This window comes from Melitaea cinxia, chromosome 19, assembly GCF_905220565.1.
Source record: "Melitaea cinxia chromosome 19, ilMelCinx1.1, whole genome shotgun sequence".
Classification (NCBI taxonomy): Eukaryota; Metazoa; Arthropoda; class Insecta; order Lepidoptera; family Nymphalidae; genus Melitaea; species Melitaea cinxia.
Genome location: NC_059412.1, coordinates 8,264,571 through 8,284,368, shown reverse-complemented (window position 1 = coordinate 8,284,368; position 19,798 = coordinate 8,264,571). Strand labels below are relative to the sequence as shown.

The following is a 19,798-nucleotide window of genomic DNA, read 5'->3' as shown; positions in this document are numbered from 1 at the left end:
AGAACGCTTGGAAAATTTATTCCGTTATTGTGAATAAACTTATTATAGAAAAGAATAATCCAGTTACTGGTCCAAGAGGAAAAATACTCCGGCATTTTTCTAAGGAAGCGAGAAAAATTCGCATTCGACATTGGATTAAGAGCGCTTCACAATATTTCTAATAAAGATTTTTATTTCTTATTGTAAAATGGAAAACCTGCTTTCATTTCATTCTATTTTTTCCAATTCCATTTACTGTTTGCTATTATATTTAATATATTGTCATCATTGGTATATTTCATTAAATACTCATGAACTTAATAAGAACAAAAATAAAATTGCATCTTGAGAGAGCAAATTGTAGAAAAGAAATAGTAGGTTACCGTAATTTGTACGTGAGTCAAAATTGAATTCTACAAATCAATATCCAAGATGTCCTATAGGAAACTTAGTGCTCTTGAGGACTTATTTAAGATAGGGCGGTAGCAATTTCCTTTAACTAATAGGTTGGATGCTGACTTGGTCCATCCGTCCATCTCATACTAATTCCTAAACGGATGCACATGTTAATATATAAATTATAGATAGGCTATGTTGTCATTCCTCCGATCCACTTAGGAGATGTCGAAGGCCTTTTGATAAGATGTTTCTAAGTTTTTACGATTACGACTTTCACTCACCTCAAATTTGTTAACAGCTAACAATATTTATAATGCTTTGTCAATCTCATCAGACTTTACTGAAAAAAACTATTCACGTATAGTTACAATAAGAAAAATAAACCAACAATCCAATTTTTCGCTAATTTAACTTTGTAACAAACCTGTCAATCAATGAAATCGTAAAAATCGCAACAGTATTTGAAAAGATGATTTCTCTAACACTTCGTAAAGGGTTAGCGGTTCGTTTAACAAAACAATTTATCGTCAATTTACTAACTTCATTGTTTTCGACGTTCCCCTCGCAAATTGAAATCAGCTGTGCCCTATTGAACTCTACCCTTGTATTTTTGTAGCACGTCACAATCATAAAATCGTCATAAATATGTCTTGTTATAGAATAATTAATTTTAAATATTAACCCTCGATAACAAGCCTAATAATAAAATTTATATATTTTAATAATTATAGATGTTAATCTTGACTCAGCATTGTTGCCATAAATATACAACACAATCTTCTTTATATTGTTGAAGTTCTCGTGAAATACTAAAATTTTCATTTACAAAATGCATTCAGTTTTTTTTAGATCTTTAAAGATTTTTCAATACTCGAATATTTTCCATACTAAATAATTTCTATGCAGAAGTACTACGTTATTACTCTGAGCAACACTTCAAAATCTGAAATTGGCAACAAAATTGACTTAACAGTTTTCGCGCCAAATCGCCATATTGTTCGCCCCGCGTGTTGTCATTGTACTGTTAATAGAAAGGAAATTAATAGTTACAAACATTTAACGTCTAATAGTTATGGAAACCGTGTTGTTTTCGCAATAAGGTCGATTTTTGTTTGTTTTATTAAATTTTAGGATTGTATTTCGAAAACACTATCGAGGGATGGAGTGAATACAATTGTATACAAGAGTAAATCTATTTCGTTGTATTTCCAGTCTATTATTGTCAAGTGCAGATTGTTTATTGAATTGATATTTAGATTGTTTTTGTTGTCAATAAATGTATCAATATTGTTTCGCACAGAAAAAAATTAGAAATTCAAAATTTTTTATTACTGTGGTTAGCATTATAACTAAAACTACTTAATACTTACTACTTATACTAAGTACTTAAATATATGAATGAGACACAAAATTAGGTAGATAAATTGCTGCGTTTACTTTTTAGCATTCGTTTACAAATACTTAATAATTTTGCATATTTTTTTTAAAGATTTATTTTAAATTCCGAAATAATTAAATATAAAAATATGTATATTTAACGAATTGTTTTCAAAGCATAGTGATTACGGTATAGAACATTAGTTTATATTGATTACGTTTTGTTTATACGGTACCTAGAGGAACTAGAGGACTATGTTACTCGAGAAGAAATATCAACTAAGTCACCTACAAAGCTGAAGGAGTATGCAGTTTCTACCCTCTTTCGTCGGCCAATAACACAATTTCTAGTGTCACTGTGCTAACGGGGCTTTATTTTATTAAGGGCGGTTGCCTTTCTTGAGACTCATCGATTTTCACCGTCCCAAGAGAAATTCAATAATATAGTACTTATCTATAGAAGTATTTCCTTTGATGACTTTTTTATTTTGAACGCCATTTTAAAACAAAAACCCATGGTGATTTAAAATTATATACGCGTTCAAAGTTGGTCTATTATAGTTATTAGTGTTATAAAAATATATGACGTCTGTCGTAAAATGTCAGTAAAATTAAATACGATGCACATAATCCAATTTTAAATTAGTATTTTATTATTAACTTTACGATTTTTTTCGGACATATACAGCATAAAGTAATATGTACTTATACTTTTGAAGTGAGCAACTTTAACAAAAGCCAAAATGTTTTTACACTTATATTAGAATACAAAATGAAATCGAAGAAAGATAACAAATTCAAACCACAACAGAAAAAAAAGAAAATATTGTTAATAAATTTGTGAGGACGTGATCGTCGATTCATTTTTGAAATATATATTTTCAAAATTAAATTCTTGATTTCAAAACTTAAATTAAAGCAAAGCTTAATAATTAAATGACTTGAAATTCGTTGCTTAATTAAGACAGTAAGCAAACTAACAGACATCAAAGGACGCCAGACAGTGTCTCAACAAGAAATACATTTGTTTGAACATCCAATAAGACGATTGGGATCCCTTATGTATTGATTGGGGTAATGGCAGCACGAAACACACACTTGTGTCTACGTGTGTGTAGACTATGTGTTATTATATAAATGGAATATTATTTGAGTTGAGTATCGCTGATAGCGATATAATCAGCTGTAAAGTCAATTTAAGGAATTTAAGCGTATCAATAGTAATTTCTCATACTTTGTCGTAATTAATCAAACAAGATGAGACAATTATTTGATCTAATATATTAAATTGAATACATAAACTTTCTTACTATGCTTTAAGTTTTAAAATTGCTAAAAATTTCTCATGCGTCAAATTTTAGCTGATCACAAATCAAAGTTCTATTTTATTTCCGACACTTCCGTGGTATCCATTTAACGGACACCTTAAGTCCAAAGGAGAAGCAATTAGTACAATTAGTAAAGCCCAATTAGGTGCTTTAACGAAGCGAGTTCGCAACTAGTCGGGAGTTGGTGACAAACACGCTGACGTCCAACCTGCGATACGGATCTGATATATTTGTGTTTGTTAACAAGCCTGACAAAATTACTGGATACCTCCTGATTCGTTCATAGTTTAAGTTTATATTTAGATAACCCTTAAGATGTTTAGTTACGACTTTAGGGTGATCGATTAAGGTTACCCGAAACTAATTCACAGTCTTACTCGAATGTATCGAATTTACTTGATCCGATTTATAATGGAACATTGTGTTTGTTTCTTTTGATGATGTTAGTTAATCACTTCCTATTGACTTTGTTTCAGTTTGTTTAAACTTGTTGGTAGTGATTTAAGAATTCGTAAATACGAGGCTAATTAACGATTTTATTTGCAGAAACATGTCATCTAAAAGAAAGTCGCCACCCTCGAAATTGCAAGAAGGAGCCGCCGACACAGAAAAATCGGAAGCCGGACCAGCGAACCTGGACTTCTCCGACAACCACGAGTCAGACGACACCGACCACCAGAACTTTTACAAATTCTCACCGAGCTCCTCACCCAGATCCTCGATCAGCGAAGAAGAAGCGTACGAAGACGAACAGCCGAGCAAAAAGCAACGATTCGACCAATCATTAGACATGACAAACAACCTTCTAGTCCCATCGTCCTTTTTAAGTCTTCACCAGGTCAACGACCTCCAAACGAGAAGACGTGGTTCCTCAGAATGCAGCAGTCCCGGTGCAGAAGCGAAAGTTTTGGGGCTGTGCAATAATAACAATTCATTGTTGAATCACAATAGCGCGTTGTCGCTCGCACCACCTCATAAGCGGTCGATGGATGATGTACTGAAGAGATTAACGTCCAAAATGAATAACAGCACGATTAAAGAAGAGAAAAGGCCTACGCCCTCTACGACGCCTGTTAAACAAAACAAGTGAGTTTATTAATTAATTTATTTTTTGCACGCTAAAATAATATCTAAATCTTCGAAACTCGATTTTAAAACAGTTTTTATATGACAAAAAATATTAATTTATATCTCGTTACCATAAAAAAATAAGCATAAATTAATAACATGGCAGCAAATGTTTACATATTATGTAAAAACCACGCGTCAGTTTTCCTGCATTCGTGAACTAATTTACATAATTTCCATATTAAGCTATATTATATTTTTTACCCGACAATATTATCACAATTATTGTTAGTAAAATAAAAAGCAGTGTTTATTTGATAACCTTAGTTTGAAACTATAATATTATTTGTATTGCAATATAATAATGGAGATAATCTTTAGCCACCTTTATTGGTAATTTCCGACATAATTGATTATCAGATGTTTTGCTTTGTTCTGTTTATAAAGTGATACGGAAATCATTATTATAATAAACTCTTTTATGCTTGTTATTGAAGATAAGTCTATATATAACAATAATTTGTTGGCAAAGGTATTTTTAAAGTCACCTTCGAACTTTTTCTATTCAGCGTCTTTGAGCTTCGATATCCATAAGTATATTATCCTTTCACTCACTTCACTCACTGTATCCTTTAGTAATAAAAAATCCTACACAATAAATTGCTAATAACAATAATTATTGTTTTAAATACTGATTACGTTTATGTAAAAACCGATTCGATTAATCGTGATTCACGAATCATTCTCAAATCTATACCAAATCTTGTTCGATGTTTGGCTTTTTATTTTTGAATAAATCATTACAAAATTTACTGTCACCTAAATCGTAATAAATGTCATCACGTGTAATTACGACGCCGTGACGTAACATTAGTACCATTTTAATTACAACCTTTTACTGTCGCAACGGAACCGAAATAAAGCAAGTGTTTGACTATTCGTGCTTGGTCGTTTTCATTTAATTAGCCGTATTATGATCCATTAAAAACAATGTTAGGACCACCGCTGGTCTCTGTAAAAGTATTAAACGCGGTTTTAACTAGCTCTTTACCGTTTATGCGTTTGTCATCGGCGATAACATTAACGTTATCGTTGCTTTTTTTATGTCGTTAACTAGTAAACGTTCTGTAGCTTTTTCTAAGAGAGTCTGTACTTTTTCGACTTCTCTTTATCGATTAATTAGTCGAATTTTTTTATTAAGGCTGAATAATAATTAATTTATATTTTTGTTGAGAGAGTTTCATTATTTTTATTTCTTACATTTATATGAATAAACACAATAAATTATAATAAAATCATCAATGCTCTTGTGGGTCACTGTCACTTCGTTATATCGGATTTTGTAAGATTCTAATTATTTCTTTTTTTTTAAACATACCTGTTTGTATTAAGATCGTGCAAGAGTTGCAATTAGTATACCTATTACAATATTAATTACATTATTAATAACATTTATAAGTCGTTTAGGTGTCCCAATCGCTACTCCGTCTTGATCTATAACTGATTCTGTAGGTAAATGTTCAGAGATGGCTTATTCAAAATCTATCTTGTCTTGTTGAGCCTATCTTCGTAATAAATGATCTACTTACAATAAAATTAGAAGCAGATAATTTAATAATAGGTGATGTAAAAGGTTAAGGCGCGGTCGAACGATCGATGTAAACAGTTGTATTTACTTAGCAATATCTAATGTATTATCTTTGTAATTAATGAAACGATAATAATTATTGTTTTCGCGGATGTTTTGGTTACTATGGAATACATTGTTATGTAAATTATATAAAATATTTTTAATTAATTGTGAAAAACATCGCCAACTTTCATCGTTATAAATCTTTGGCGTCGTTTTTGTCATATTTTATGTATTATTGTAAGTATTTATTTATAGTTAATGAATTTTAGGTAGGTACATTAAAACAAACTAAATTACGTATGTAGAATACAATTAGATACAAAAATCTTGTAGCTAATATAATAAAGGCTTTCGTTGACTTATTATTACGGCACGTTGTTCGGTGGCCGATTTGCAACATGCCATTGCCGAAATCAAAACGAATTTTCAAAAAAAAAAAGTAGTCCCTGTGTAAAACAAAATTAGAAACGTATTTTTTTTAATATTCATAATATTTAGTTTGTGTTCTATCCACTAAGATACCTTTTTTCTATTATTTTTCATCAGATTATTTTAAAACTAATTTGACTATGCTATTATTACAAGTTGCTGTAGTTACGTTAACAAAAGAAAGATTGCAAGTTAATTTAACAAGGTACGTTTCGGTATTAAGACAAATGCCCGCCTTTGTCCCGCGGGTATACACTAATTAAACGCAGTGCTAATCGCCTCAGATTAAGATGTTAGGCCATAATGTGTAACAATCCATCTACGTTATGATGTGGCCGTTTTGATTGTGGTACAAGTTGTGAGTAATAGGAAAATAAAAGTTATGTAAAAATAAAAGGAAATAGTCTACATGCATCTAAAACATACACGTGATACAATTGCATCAGTTTTTTTTTTTTTTTTTTAATTTATTTATTTTATAGAATCAAACAGTACATAGTAAATTTAAAATATAGCACAAATTTAAAAATCATTACGAAACCAGTATCAAATTTTATATTCATCTCACCATATTTAATATACAAATATTTATTAAAAAAATTAAGGCTTAAAGTTTTTATCAAACATTTTTCATCTTTAGATTTTCAATGGAGTTACTTTGATAGTATTTTTCAATAATTCCGTACCTAATTAATTTAAACTTCTTAGATTAATTATAGGTACTTTCTCATTTTATATTAGATTACCAATATTTGATTTAAAGTTAATAAAACGCTAAAAGCTTATAACATAAATAAAACAGTCCATTTCCAATAACTTATAACTTACACCATACCCCAAGGCCCAAACCTTAACAATAGGCCAAACGTAATTTGTAGTGATATATTTTGAGAGCACAATGAAAATGTTACGGATAAGAAAGGCATAACATTAGTTAATATGAACATTATATTAATGATTGTTCTAAGCGATCGTTCGCTTGCGGCGCTTTTTTATTTTTAAACAATGATTTTCGAGTTATTAAGATGTCATATACATATGTGTGCTCACATTTTATAATTATGCTTTGCTAACAATAAGTATAGTATAGTAGTATAGTATAACAATAAGTAATTCGAATTTTGAATTTGAATTAAAATTAAATTATCGTTTTTTTTTTTTCGTAAAATATTTAACAAAGTTTGTAACAAGGTTTGTTAATTATTTTAAAAGAAATTTTAAAAGTATACATATTTTTTTTATCTTTTTAATAGTTGCTAACTTTGACACATTACGTAATGTTAAGTGTTAACTAAATACATTTGTTTTTAAATAACTAGGTCGGCATACAAGCGTACGGCTCACCTGATGGTAAGCGATTACCGTAGTTTATAGACGCCGATACTAGAAGCATCGCAAGCGCGTTGCCGACCCTATCCCCCCCAGGAGCTCCGGTCACCTCACTTACCAACAGGAACACAATACTGCTTGAAAACAGTATTATTTAGCTGTGGTCTTCTGTAAGGTCAAGGTACTACCCCAGTCGGGTTGCTCCATATTTCAAGCAGGAAATTTCCTGCTATGCCCTACCTCAGTTACTTGGTAAATGCGGTAACGGTCGCGAGTTTGATATCCACTCTTGATAAGTATTCGTATAGGCCGTATTATTATAAATGTTTTTGTGTACATTTCACAAAATACAAAACTTCTTTTAAACAGTATGATACGAATCAGACACAAACAGACAGACGTCTAATTGTACTAAATGTAATACCGGGAGTTTTCTGTCGGTTGTGACTGTTTATAAAAAATATTCCAGTATTACCTTCTGTATCAATAAGATAAAGTTCTCTGATTTCAACGTGCATCTTTCATGATTTTACTGTACTTACATTTTAAATATCTTCATTATTTACACAAATATATTTTCAACTTTTCCTTCAAATACCAAAGCAATTTATTATACCTAATAATAACTTCAAACAAATTGAATACCTAATAGACAAGACGTCATACAAAACAATCGACAAGGCCTCGTGACAATGTGTCTTTGTGTTCCACAATACCTTCTTACATCGTTGACAAAGTGGCATTCTGCAAAGATTTCCTACGAACAATGCTGCTCATATAATTGTCTACTACAAATAGATGTTTATATTTATTGAATACGAGTTATGGCTCGTAATATAGATATAATAGCTTGTAATATGTTTTATTTACATATGGTGAGAAAAATTGTTTATTTCATTGTAAATGGTTACTACTTACCTTTGTATATCGATGCTTTTCTTTATGTTTATTTCTGTAACTTCTTTAATATGTTTTTAACATTTCTTATATGTAGGTAAACTATTTGAAATTTTTTTTTTATTTTTTGTAATTAGTAAACTCTAAACTTAACCAGTTGTGCTGTGTGGCTACGGCACTAAAGAATTTAGCCACCCCCTCTCTTCCCGTGGGTGTCGTAAGAGGCGACTAAGGGATAACAAGGTTCCACAACCACCTTGGAACTTAAGAAGCCGACCGATGGCGGGATAACCATCCAACTGCTGGCTTTGAAATACACAGGCCGAAGACGGGCAGCAGCGTCTTCGGTGCGACAAAGCCAGCACTGCGGTCACCAACCCGCCTGCCCAGCGTGGTGACTATGGGCAAAACACATGAGTTCACGTTATTTTTGGCGTAAACTTGTGGAGGCCTATGTCCAGCAGTGGACTGTATAGGCTGTAATGATGAAACTCTAAACTTAACCAGTTACAAAATTTCTTAAACTATCAGAAAGCTATATTGTACAAATATAACTGTATCTTCCTGATTACATATATAACAACTAATAGGTATAACCTACCTTCACAAGTAGCATAGAGGCGGATAATAAGTATTTTATGACTATAATTATTATTTATTGTGTCTAAACAAATGTTACTGATTATTTTCGTTTGTCCAAAAAATTTTGTATTTATATATTACACAGTGGCATGCAAACAAACAACAAACACGTATTATTATCTTACGTGTAAGTTGATAAAAACACATTTTCATTCCCATATTAATCAAGCTAGTAGGGAAGTAGCGTATAAAATACCGCGGTCTCCACAAAGGCTCGTTGTTATCCTGTTGTGTTTTTATAGTAATCTTCACGATTACGTCTAATTACTCTTTATGTGTTCAAGAACCGTTATATTAGTGAGCGAACTGTTATTCAATTTAATTACTACATTTAAAAATAACATATTAAACATCGCGTAGACCTTATTATCGTGTACTATTTTGTCATTCCTAGATTTTCCCCTATAAAATTTTCAAAAAAAAAAATTGAATCAGTGTATAAATAATTTTTATAATTATATTTTTAATAATCGATTTTCATACAAGGCCCCCGTTATGAAAAAAAAAATGAGGAGTAAAATCTATTGAACGAATGACCTCGTTACGTTTTTGTGCGCCATCTATCGATGGTGATGATGATGGCGTTATTTGATTCGTTTATTTACCATTTTATATGGTATTTATCTTTTTCTTTGACTTGTTAGCTTTTTGTGCCTATTTAGACAGTCGAAGAACCCATAATCCTTGACCTAGTTATGAAAGTACAATTATCTATTTCAACCTATTAGGTAATTATAATTAAACTACTAATCAATTCAAGCGAAAAATCATCAAATTGTACGTAAGTCAAGTTGTACGTAACGGTTATAATTAACCTCGATATGATTCGCAATACATTTGTATTCCACATCATAAGTCTGGATACTTACTACTCACAACTTCTTAAACCATCATTTTTCCTATAAATTATATAATATTAAATCATTGCGTAACGGTCACATTGCAAAATGTCAGCTACATTTTCCCGCCTTAATAATTTGAAATTGGAATGCAGCGTTAAGCGCAACGCAGTGATTGGCTCATACAATATTCAGAGCGGCCAATCGCAACGGTTCTGTGTTGCCAGTGCATCAAAAATTCCATCTGAATATACCAGTGTGGCGAGCACTAAAAATGATAATACCGACATGGCCAGCCATACAATTTGCAATGAAGAATTCATGTAACATTACGCCTTTACATTGAGTATGTACTTTTATTGAACATACAGAATCGAATCGTCCGGTCCATTTTATTTATTGGCAATGTATGCAGTACGTTTATAGGCGATTCTACTAAAACGACTTTTATTAGATGTCCGTAGCAGATGATGTTCCAGAGTGGCGATCAACTGGCATTATAATCGTAAGTCTCGGCTGTAAACCTGGTCTACACCTAACGATATTTTAAAACGTTTAGCATATAATGTTTTAGTAGGAACTTTATGTGGTCTTATAAATGTACTGATGTCTACGGGTTGTTTAAATAGTCATGACCTATGCAAAGGTTATTGAGTGTAATTAATCGCAGTCTAGGGCTTGTTTCAGCACTTGTGGATATCGCTATTTGACGGATGAACGATACAAATAGACTGTGACAGCGGGAGCGCGATGTCCATGTTTGAGTACTTTGCGAGTCTACGTTACCGTCACAAACAATTCTGACCTTAAACTTATTTAAAATGCATTTAAAAACCGCAAACAGTAGCGAGCCCTATAAAAACAGCGACGAATGACTGGACTACCTTTTAAAATAATAATGAGTGCATTGTTGGTGGAAAGGATAGTATGGATATTCCTTTGAAACTTTTACTAATAACTTTAATAAGTGTATAAATAACATCACAAGAAAAAAGTGATAGTTAATTTGAATTGCATTTATTACCTAAATTAACTACTTATTGAATTATAAAAAAAATCATTATTCACCAGCCTATTTACTTTTGAAATATCTAAAATTTGTAGATAATAGAAGCATTTTATACTCAAACGCGGTAGAAATACAAAAGGTGTAAAAATAAAGGTAAGTCCGTATAATGCTGTGATCTGTTACGAGGGGAGAAGAAGATGGATAGCGTTGAAGCTTGCCGTTGTCTGGCGTTAAGGGATTTTTTATTGTTGCCCGCAAATTGTGTCGGCGCGACAACCCTAGCGGTGCATACTTTATGCCCTTTCACGTACTTACGATCGCGGTATTTGTTTGAGTGGTGACAGAACTGGGAATACCTTTCTCTTACAAATATTTTCTTTTTTTTTGTAATATGAAAATGTATTTTATATGCTTTGTTTATATTAATATTGTAAGCAGGAAAGATTTTTTTTTGTTTCGTTGCACTATCTAAATTATTACGGGACATAATTTAAACATTGTTTTACCAGTAGAGTGTTGTATTAAGTACGTTATCACTGAGTGTCATAAGGTATATTTTAACGGAAGAAAATGAAAACAGTCAAAAACGCGGTCCACGCGGCGAAAAGTTAGCAAGTAATCTTAGGCAAATGTTACATACTGTAAATGTTTTATGTGATCAAAGTACCAAAATACCGAATTATGATATACATTGCTATTGTGTACAGAACATGTGGTGACATTACGTTTTCACAGTGGTCCTTGCAACTAACTATTGCGCTAGCGATGGCTTGTTCGATACATGCATAATACACATACAGATGTTTGTAGTGGTCTGGACGTTGTGTCTTTATATATATGCATATTGTGTACAAAATACAAGTGATTTTATAATGTCAAGCAATGAAAAAAATATAAATTTTTGCCTCAGAAACAAAACCGATCCCCGTATCATAATTAAAATATCATCATTATACAGTTTTACAATAATTAAAAACCTCACAAAAGATACGAATAATCTTCAATTCGAGATAATTAATTGCGTCCAACGAGAATCAGGGAAGCCTCGAAAATAATAGCTTTCGATCTCATTTACTTCTTAAAGAACCATCAAAGAAAGGTAATTTCGATCGAAAAATAATATCAAAGGGAAGTTTTAAAAAGAATGAACTTGTAAGACATGTTTTTTTTTTCACAATTATGACACCGTCAGATGGGCGTGACGGGTGATATTGGACGGAGTTATTCGAGAACTTTGCACAGGTTGCTTGAAATGAGGTTGTATATATTTCTTAAGTTTTTTTTTTTTTTCGATGAGTTTCCTTGTGATATTTTGTTTGGAAATTGTGAATCGACTTGTCAATTAGAGACTATTGCCAAGTTTTTAAGATATAAGGAAATGTGTTAGGAGTATTTGTTTTAGGATTTTTTCCTGTTAATGTTATAATATAAATATATGAGAAGTATTTTGGTAATGTTTTTGATATGAGTTCTCCTAAAAAATTAAATATTTTCATTCTTTATATGAAATACTCGTGGGTTTTAAAAACCATTTTGCTCATTTCGCGTAAGGTAAAGAAAACAAACATTAATGAAATTGACCACAGTGGCCGAGAATACAATCTTTGTAATTTTTTTAAGACTAGCAAAATATTCTAAACATTTTTGTAATAACATATAATGTCATGTCGTATAGATTTTGACTTTATCATACATGCATTACTTTATCATGCATACAGTTATAAAGAATCAGTTGATTGTGTAGTGTGTACTGTATGTCGAGTAACACTACACTACTTGACAAATGCTGCATTATTTTTATACCACAGTTCCAATATATTTTCAGTATACATGATGTTGTTACCAAACACTTAAAGTTTCTAGAACACGATGTATTACGTCAAAATTCATCTCGTCGACCCCTAGCATGCATTTTAATGACGTCATCCCGTCGGTACCCTTACGAGATTTCCTTGCGCAATACGTGCCTTTGTTATTCGCTATAGATTAAGTAGTTGACTATGATTTTGTTTATTTTACAAGTTTTATCAAAAGCTTAATTTTGTTTAGCCAAATCGTCTTTTTTTGTATTGTATCTTTGTGATTTGGGAATGGTTAAATTCACAAAACAATATTGTGTTTTTTTTTTAATTTTATTGTAGAGCTATACATTTTTAAGTAGAAGATTTTTTATTATTTATAAATATCGCGAAAGGCCGAAAGTATTAATATACTTAAAATATATTATTTCTATCTTAGGTAAGATATTAAGAAACTTAATATTTATACTTACTAAAATTATATAGAGAGACTTATTTAGTTCATAACATTCTGGAGTATTAACAAAATTTAGGTTATATGTCTTTCATGGCCTGGATTGTCTGTTTATTAGAAACATCTTCAACTTTATAAATATAAAAACTATTTTGTAAACGCAAAAAAAAAGAACCAAGTAGACTAAAATCGATTCTGCAGTAACTAAATTGATATAATCGAATCGATCTCGACGAAATGGTCGCTTTATTAGTCACCCTAGACTAATAGTGTTTCGGTAGGGTGGACTACAGTACCTACCTTTTGTTTTAGTGGAAAAAGTAATTGGATTGAATTAGTAGGTTTACTGTTTCCATCGGAAACTTGTACCTAATCGATTTTTAAGTATATGTAACTTTATAAGCGTATTTGTAAGTTATGTTTATGTAGAAGTGCGACAAATCATGATTACGAAGTGATACCTAAGTGTATATCATTCACGATGACAGTTGTGGTTTGAAACATATATTGGTAATTATGAATCTATATAAATATTAGTTTCTGATCTTAAAGTTTGACCTTGTGAATCTTCCCACCATACCTCAGAGAGACCTACCGTAGACCAGAGAGACCCGTACAATCAATCCAGATTATTATCACAACTACTAGTTAATGACATTAACTCTTAGTACATAAATTTTTGACCATCCTGCTACTTAGCTGATTTGGATTTAAGCTTGTTCTTATAACTTCTAACTCCATGATCTGCTTTTGCCTAGTAGTGAACCACATATGACTATGTATTAACATAAAGTCACAATATAAACACATAAAAAAAACAATAAACGCCCTACACTAAACGACCCTTGTTGACTTGTTATTGTTTCTGTAATGATTCCATATAAACGTGACATTAATTCTTTATTCATTAAAACATTTTATTACACTTCAAGAAATATATTGTAAAGAAGAGAACAATTAGATGAATGCACTTGACATTATTGATTACAATGTCACAGAGACAACAGAAACAAGTTAACTAGATACAAGGTTGCTTCGAACATGACCCTATGAGTTATTGTTGATGTAGTTTTATCCGACTTTAAAGGTGAGGTTCTAATTTCCTTTTTTTACTTTTTTAGCCGTATTAGTTTAGTTTTAGTAGCCGCCATGATTAGTTTTTTTAATTTCTTTTTTGTCTCATTATAAGTTCTACCAAATCGATTTTCAATAAATTGTAATTTTTTTAAGTCGTATTTAAAAAATATGATTCATCATTTGATATTAATTTTATCAGCTTGCTTATTTTACGATAAGCAATAAAGTTCCAAATATTTCAAACTAACATACAGTACAGAAAACTACAGATACAACCTCTTTTATCGAAAACTATTATGGATTTCCATTTAGTGTATTACATCGTATTAAATAAAATATAAAAAAGGAAAAGAAGTTAATTATTATTAACAGGACTGAAAACAAAATTAAGACAGATTTCAAAATAAATAATTTTTTCGCGTCATACAATTATAACACAACGAATGAAGCCATAAAACTCACATAATTTAACACAAAACTACCGCATTGAACCGCAATGCAAAAACAAGGCATTTTATTCGGAAGACAATAAATAACAAGTGGCGTTCCAGTGAACAGGAAAATAAAACATTGCTTTTGATCAGGTTGTTCGTTGGGCGAGGCGTTTGTAGCGAACGATTTTTGATTACGTATACGCTCATTTAGGGTGCGAATGCGTTTCGATATTATATTTATAACAGTATTTTTCCTTTTGCTCTGTAATATTTTTTTTTTATATCATAATGATGTTTTTGTAATATGCTCCTGCCATCATTATTATTTAGTTTCTTTTCGATATATATTTAATCCTTTGCGATAGATAAATAGGTGTTTAGAGGTAGTAGAATAAATCGAAAATAACTTCCGATTATATATCAATACAGGCAATTACAGTTGTGTGTTTGATATATAATAGAATTTTTCTTTACTAAAATAAGTTAATAATTCAATAACCTACTTACTATAAAGTATATTCTTTTTACGTAAGGTTCGGTGAGTTACTTAGGTAGGTATCTAATAAAATGTTTATCTCAATTTAAAAATAATATTATACACAATACTTGTTAATTATAAAATGTTTATCTCAATTTAAAAATAATATTATACACAATACTTGTTAATTGTTGTTATTCTATACAGCGCTATTAATATACATACAAACGAAAATTCGAACTTTTAATTGATCGTTATCGCTTCGACCCTGGTGTAACAAAAAAACAAGTATAGATGTTTAACTTTTGTTTTGAACATGATAATGCATGTATCTCTTGATCTCTTCACTCCCACACGTGTGACAAACAAAGATCGATGATTTAATCTAGAGTAAAATTATTTCAAGGTTATTTTTTTGTTTTGATTGTCTAAAATTACTTTGTCAATAAAATAATTAAAGATCGCAGAACTATAATGATACCATATCTTCTCAAATATATTTATTGTTATTGTTTTTGATTTCATAGCTTTATAACTTATTAAATTAAAAGTTTAAAAATAAATTAAATGTTATTGTTGTACAAAATATTTTATCAATCAATTCTTAAAATCTTCTAGATTATTTTTGTTTGTAATAATATCATAAATAAAAAAGTGTGTGTCAGCTCTGACGCACTACTGGAGTTTACTCCTTTAGATCGACTGTTTAAATCAGGGATATTCCGGTATGGGTTATTTACCTTTATAAAACGGTACTTATCGAATCAAAATAACGGTAAGAGAATCATTCGGTAACCGAATCATATCGGTAATACAGTATCGAAATAAACCGGTAGTAGGCATAACGTTCGCGTCTTAAGTTTAAGCGGGCAATTCCCGTTCTTGTAGCTGCGCTGCGCTAGCTCGGATTGCGGTCCGAACGTACACCATATCTCTATCTCATTCGCTCCTTACTTCGGTTTTACTTAAAACTTATTTATTTGTGATAGACGACAGGCCCCGGGCGTGGCGCGAGCAAGTTTTCATCTCTTTTTCGCGTTAATGTTTACATTGCATATAACGAATAATTCAAAACAAAAAACTTAATTACTTTCATAGTTAAAGAAGCCAGTCTTATGAAAAACCAAGCATTATCAATAAAAGCAAAGGAACATTACAGATTCTTCATTTCAAACGATGGCTCACAGATTTTGTCACCCTCTGTTACTTCTCCGAATCATTTAAAACCGAAATACATAACGTTATATTTCGGTATTACAGTTTAATCGGTAACCGTTTTATTACGGTTTTGGAACCGAAATAAAACGGTAACCTTTTCAATCGGTAACCGATTCATACGGTAACCGTTTCAAACGGTTACCTTTATGAATCGGTTTGGCGAACCCTGGTTTAAATAGGCACAAAAAACTTACTAGTCTCAGAAAAAAAAAAACAATACCATATCAAATGGTAAATAAACGAATCAAATAACGCCATCTATCGGAACCCTATTGAATTCCGATAGATGGCGTTAACAAAAACGTAACGAGGTCATTCGTTCAGTAGATTTTACTCCTCATTTTTTTTTTTATACCAGGGGCCTTATATGAAAATCGAATCTAAAGGAGTACACTCCAAAATTTAACCAACCCTGTAGTATAGAGTCCTGTACAGCCCAAACAAATATTTTCAAGAGCTGGAATTAAACCCGATTATTGTTCTAAAGAATGTTATAAAGTTTGTACAATATAAGTTAAGAAGCTACAGTACCCACTACACAATATACTCGTCATAATAAATGTTGCACATTCATCGTCCGTACACGTTGCAATCTGAACGATATTTTGATGGGTAGACCCTTAATACATTGTGACAAAAAATAAGTTTCTTAATTAGCCCTCGTTACGATAATGGTAATGATTGACGGACCTGCCACTCGTTACTGGACCAGCGAAAGTGGACCCATTGTCGCTCTGACCTAAAATTTACGAATAAATCATTATAATTATATTCTCTCGCGTGGGTGGGTATTGGGAAAGTTGTGTAAATGAGTTGATTTAACAGATTTAAATATTATTTATTGTAAATTAGCGTAACGGCAGATAATATCATGGTCCACTTGTAAGTGTAATAGTTTGTGAGATCGGATGAAAGGTGGACAATGCTTGTTTTCACGCAAAATTATTGAATCGAGTACATTTTAAAAAAATCTGAATACCTCACATAGATAATCGAAACGTACACGGTTAAAAGGGAAAAACAAATGTCCGTACCTATTATACTTATAAACATTTTATTTAACATAACAAAAAAAATTATAATAATGAACTCCCTTAAATTACAAGATTATCCTATTGAATACTTTAGTTGTAAAATATTATAGTCTACATTTGGCGATGATGAATCATTCAGTCAGTCGCGACGTGCGAGATGTTCCCAAAGTATGTCTGGAGTCTGGACAAATATTATTTTAAATTAAGTAAATGAAATAATTTAAAATCATTATCGCAAAAAAGAACTAAATACAGTATTATAATATTATGTAATTATTTATTTTCATTTTATGTAATTATCTTTTTTAATATATTAGTGTTTCGTAACTGGTTTATACAGTGTCAAAATATGGTTCAGATGCTGTTACTTAATGACGCAGTAGTCAAGGAAAGTACTTATCAACTTGTAAAAGTCGCACCACTGTGGCTCGTTTAATACTACACATGGGGGACTCGATAAATGTTAAGAAGCATTTAGGCATTTTTAAGATATTTTTCTCTCGTTACTTTTATCTGGAAATAATTCAGAACTAAATCAAAAATTTACCTGCGACTGTTTTTAACATGTTAACATGTTTTATCCTTTAGCTATTTTGGCTCACAAGGGTGGAACTTAAAGTAACAACCTTTGTTGGTCGACAACGCTCTGAAGTTAGCTTCTAATGAATTATTCACAGCTTTCTAACTGTATGCTGTAATTTTGACTAGAAATGTTTCCGTGTAGATCAAAGCTTAAACTTTGATTTAGCGTGTATCTAAATATATAATTTATTGTTCTAAATTAAACCCACGAATACCCTTGTATTAATAGCAACTATTAAATTAGGTAATAATAATATTCGATTACTAATTTGTGTCAATTTAGCGATATTTGTAATTCGAATTTGTATTCTTAACGTATTGTAAAAGTTTGAATATCGTGTTTTGAGATATTCGAATTTGGAATTTTCGAACACAAAAGATTTTATAAAGGCCTTAATGAAGCTGATATTTCTCGCGTCAGTTATTATGCCGTCTCACAATGCACGAAGGTAAAAGGAACGAACGAATTGCAATATTAATTGTTTCTGATGTTGCTCGTATCGCGGACTGGAATCAAGAATGCGTATTGTCCGGCTTTATACGTTTTACGTACCAATGATTGATATAATTTAAATTCATACAGACAAGTGGATTAAAAAATTATTTTTAACTAAAATTATTTAGTATTAAATTTGGGTTATATCATTTATTTTTGGTAATTAGTGATGCGAAAAAAATCGCAACGAAATAACAAATATGGTTTAGTTTTTGCAGGTCTGTCATATACATATTATTGTTTATTTTATTTTGTGCTTTATTGTACACCACAAATAAATTACAAACAGAACAAAGCATTACAACGACTTATGACTTAGGCATTTCTTCAAGACAACCCAGACATAAAAACGAAACTTTGTATCGAAATTGGATGGGCAAGTGGTTTAGTTGTATAATACACTACACCACCTAACCTACATAAAAATTTCGGCATTCTAATATTTATAGAAAATACATTTAAAAACTAAGTGTAAAAATATAAAATATATTATATATATATCATAAACTAATAAAGTGTGTAGTAAACAATAAATGTAAATTTAAGATAAAAGTTAAGTAAAATGATAAAAAAATAAACATATAAATAAAACGAAAAAAAAAACACAAAAGACATTGCACTTTATACCACTATTTAAATCGTCTCCGTTTTATGATAGTGGTGACCCTTATGTTGCTCTTAAAGTAATAATTATTTTAAAATCAACCAAACATTTATATTATTAAAATATTCAATTCTTTTGCAGTGATAGACGAGGCGTTTTAGACGCTGCAGCACTACAGGCATTAGCTGGTGAAAGCGTCCTGGAGAAGGAACGACAGCTGTCGGAGATGATCATGCAGCTCCAAATGGTTAGGGAGCAACTTCTAGCTCAACAGGAACATAACAAGGTAAATCTTAGATGCATATTTTAATCTAGATTCAAAGGTTGGTACTAGCGTATTGTACCGTATGATATTTCAAACATTGATTAAAGAACACATAATATGGTAGGGTACAGCAGGAGATATCCTGCTCAAAATCTGGAGCAACTCGATCGGGGAAGTACCTCGATTTTACAGAAGATTACAGCTAAATAATATCGGCAAAGCACTTGCGATCGTTCTGGTGTTGCTGGCGTCTATAAGCTACGGTAATCGCTTACCGTCAGCTAAGCCGTACGCTTGTCTGCCTACCTAATTGTTTACCTGTATATACTTATAAAAAAATATCATACAATATATGCATACGGGCGATATTAAACTCTACCTTATATAGGTATATATAGAAACTACACACCATTTGTAAGCTAGGTATA

General features: G+C 31.2%; 1 protein-coding gene across 1 annotated transcript in view; it reads left to right on the top strand.

Moving 5' to 3' along the window:
* The first annotated feature begins 3,633 nt into the window (after positions 1–3,633).
* Positions 3,634–19,798, top strand: part of LOC123662928 (transcription factor Sox-6) — a 75,496-nt gene continuing 59,331 nt past the window's right edge. The window contains exons 1-2 of the mRNA XM_045597695.1: positions 3,634–4,169; positions 19,247–19,391. Of these exons, the coding sequence (XP_045453651.1) occupies positions 3,634–4,169; positions 19,247–19,391 (681 nt within the window). The remainder of the gene's footprint in view (positions 4,170–19,246; positions 19,392–19,798) is intronic.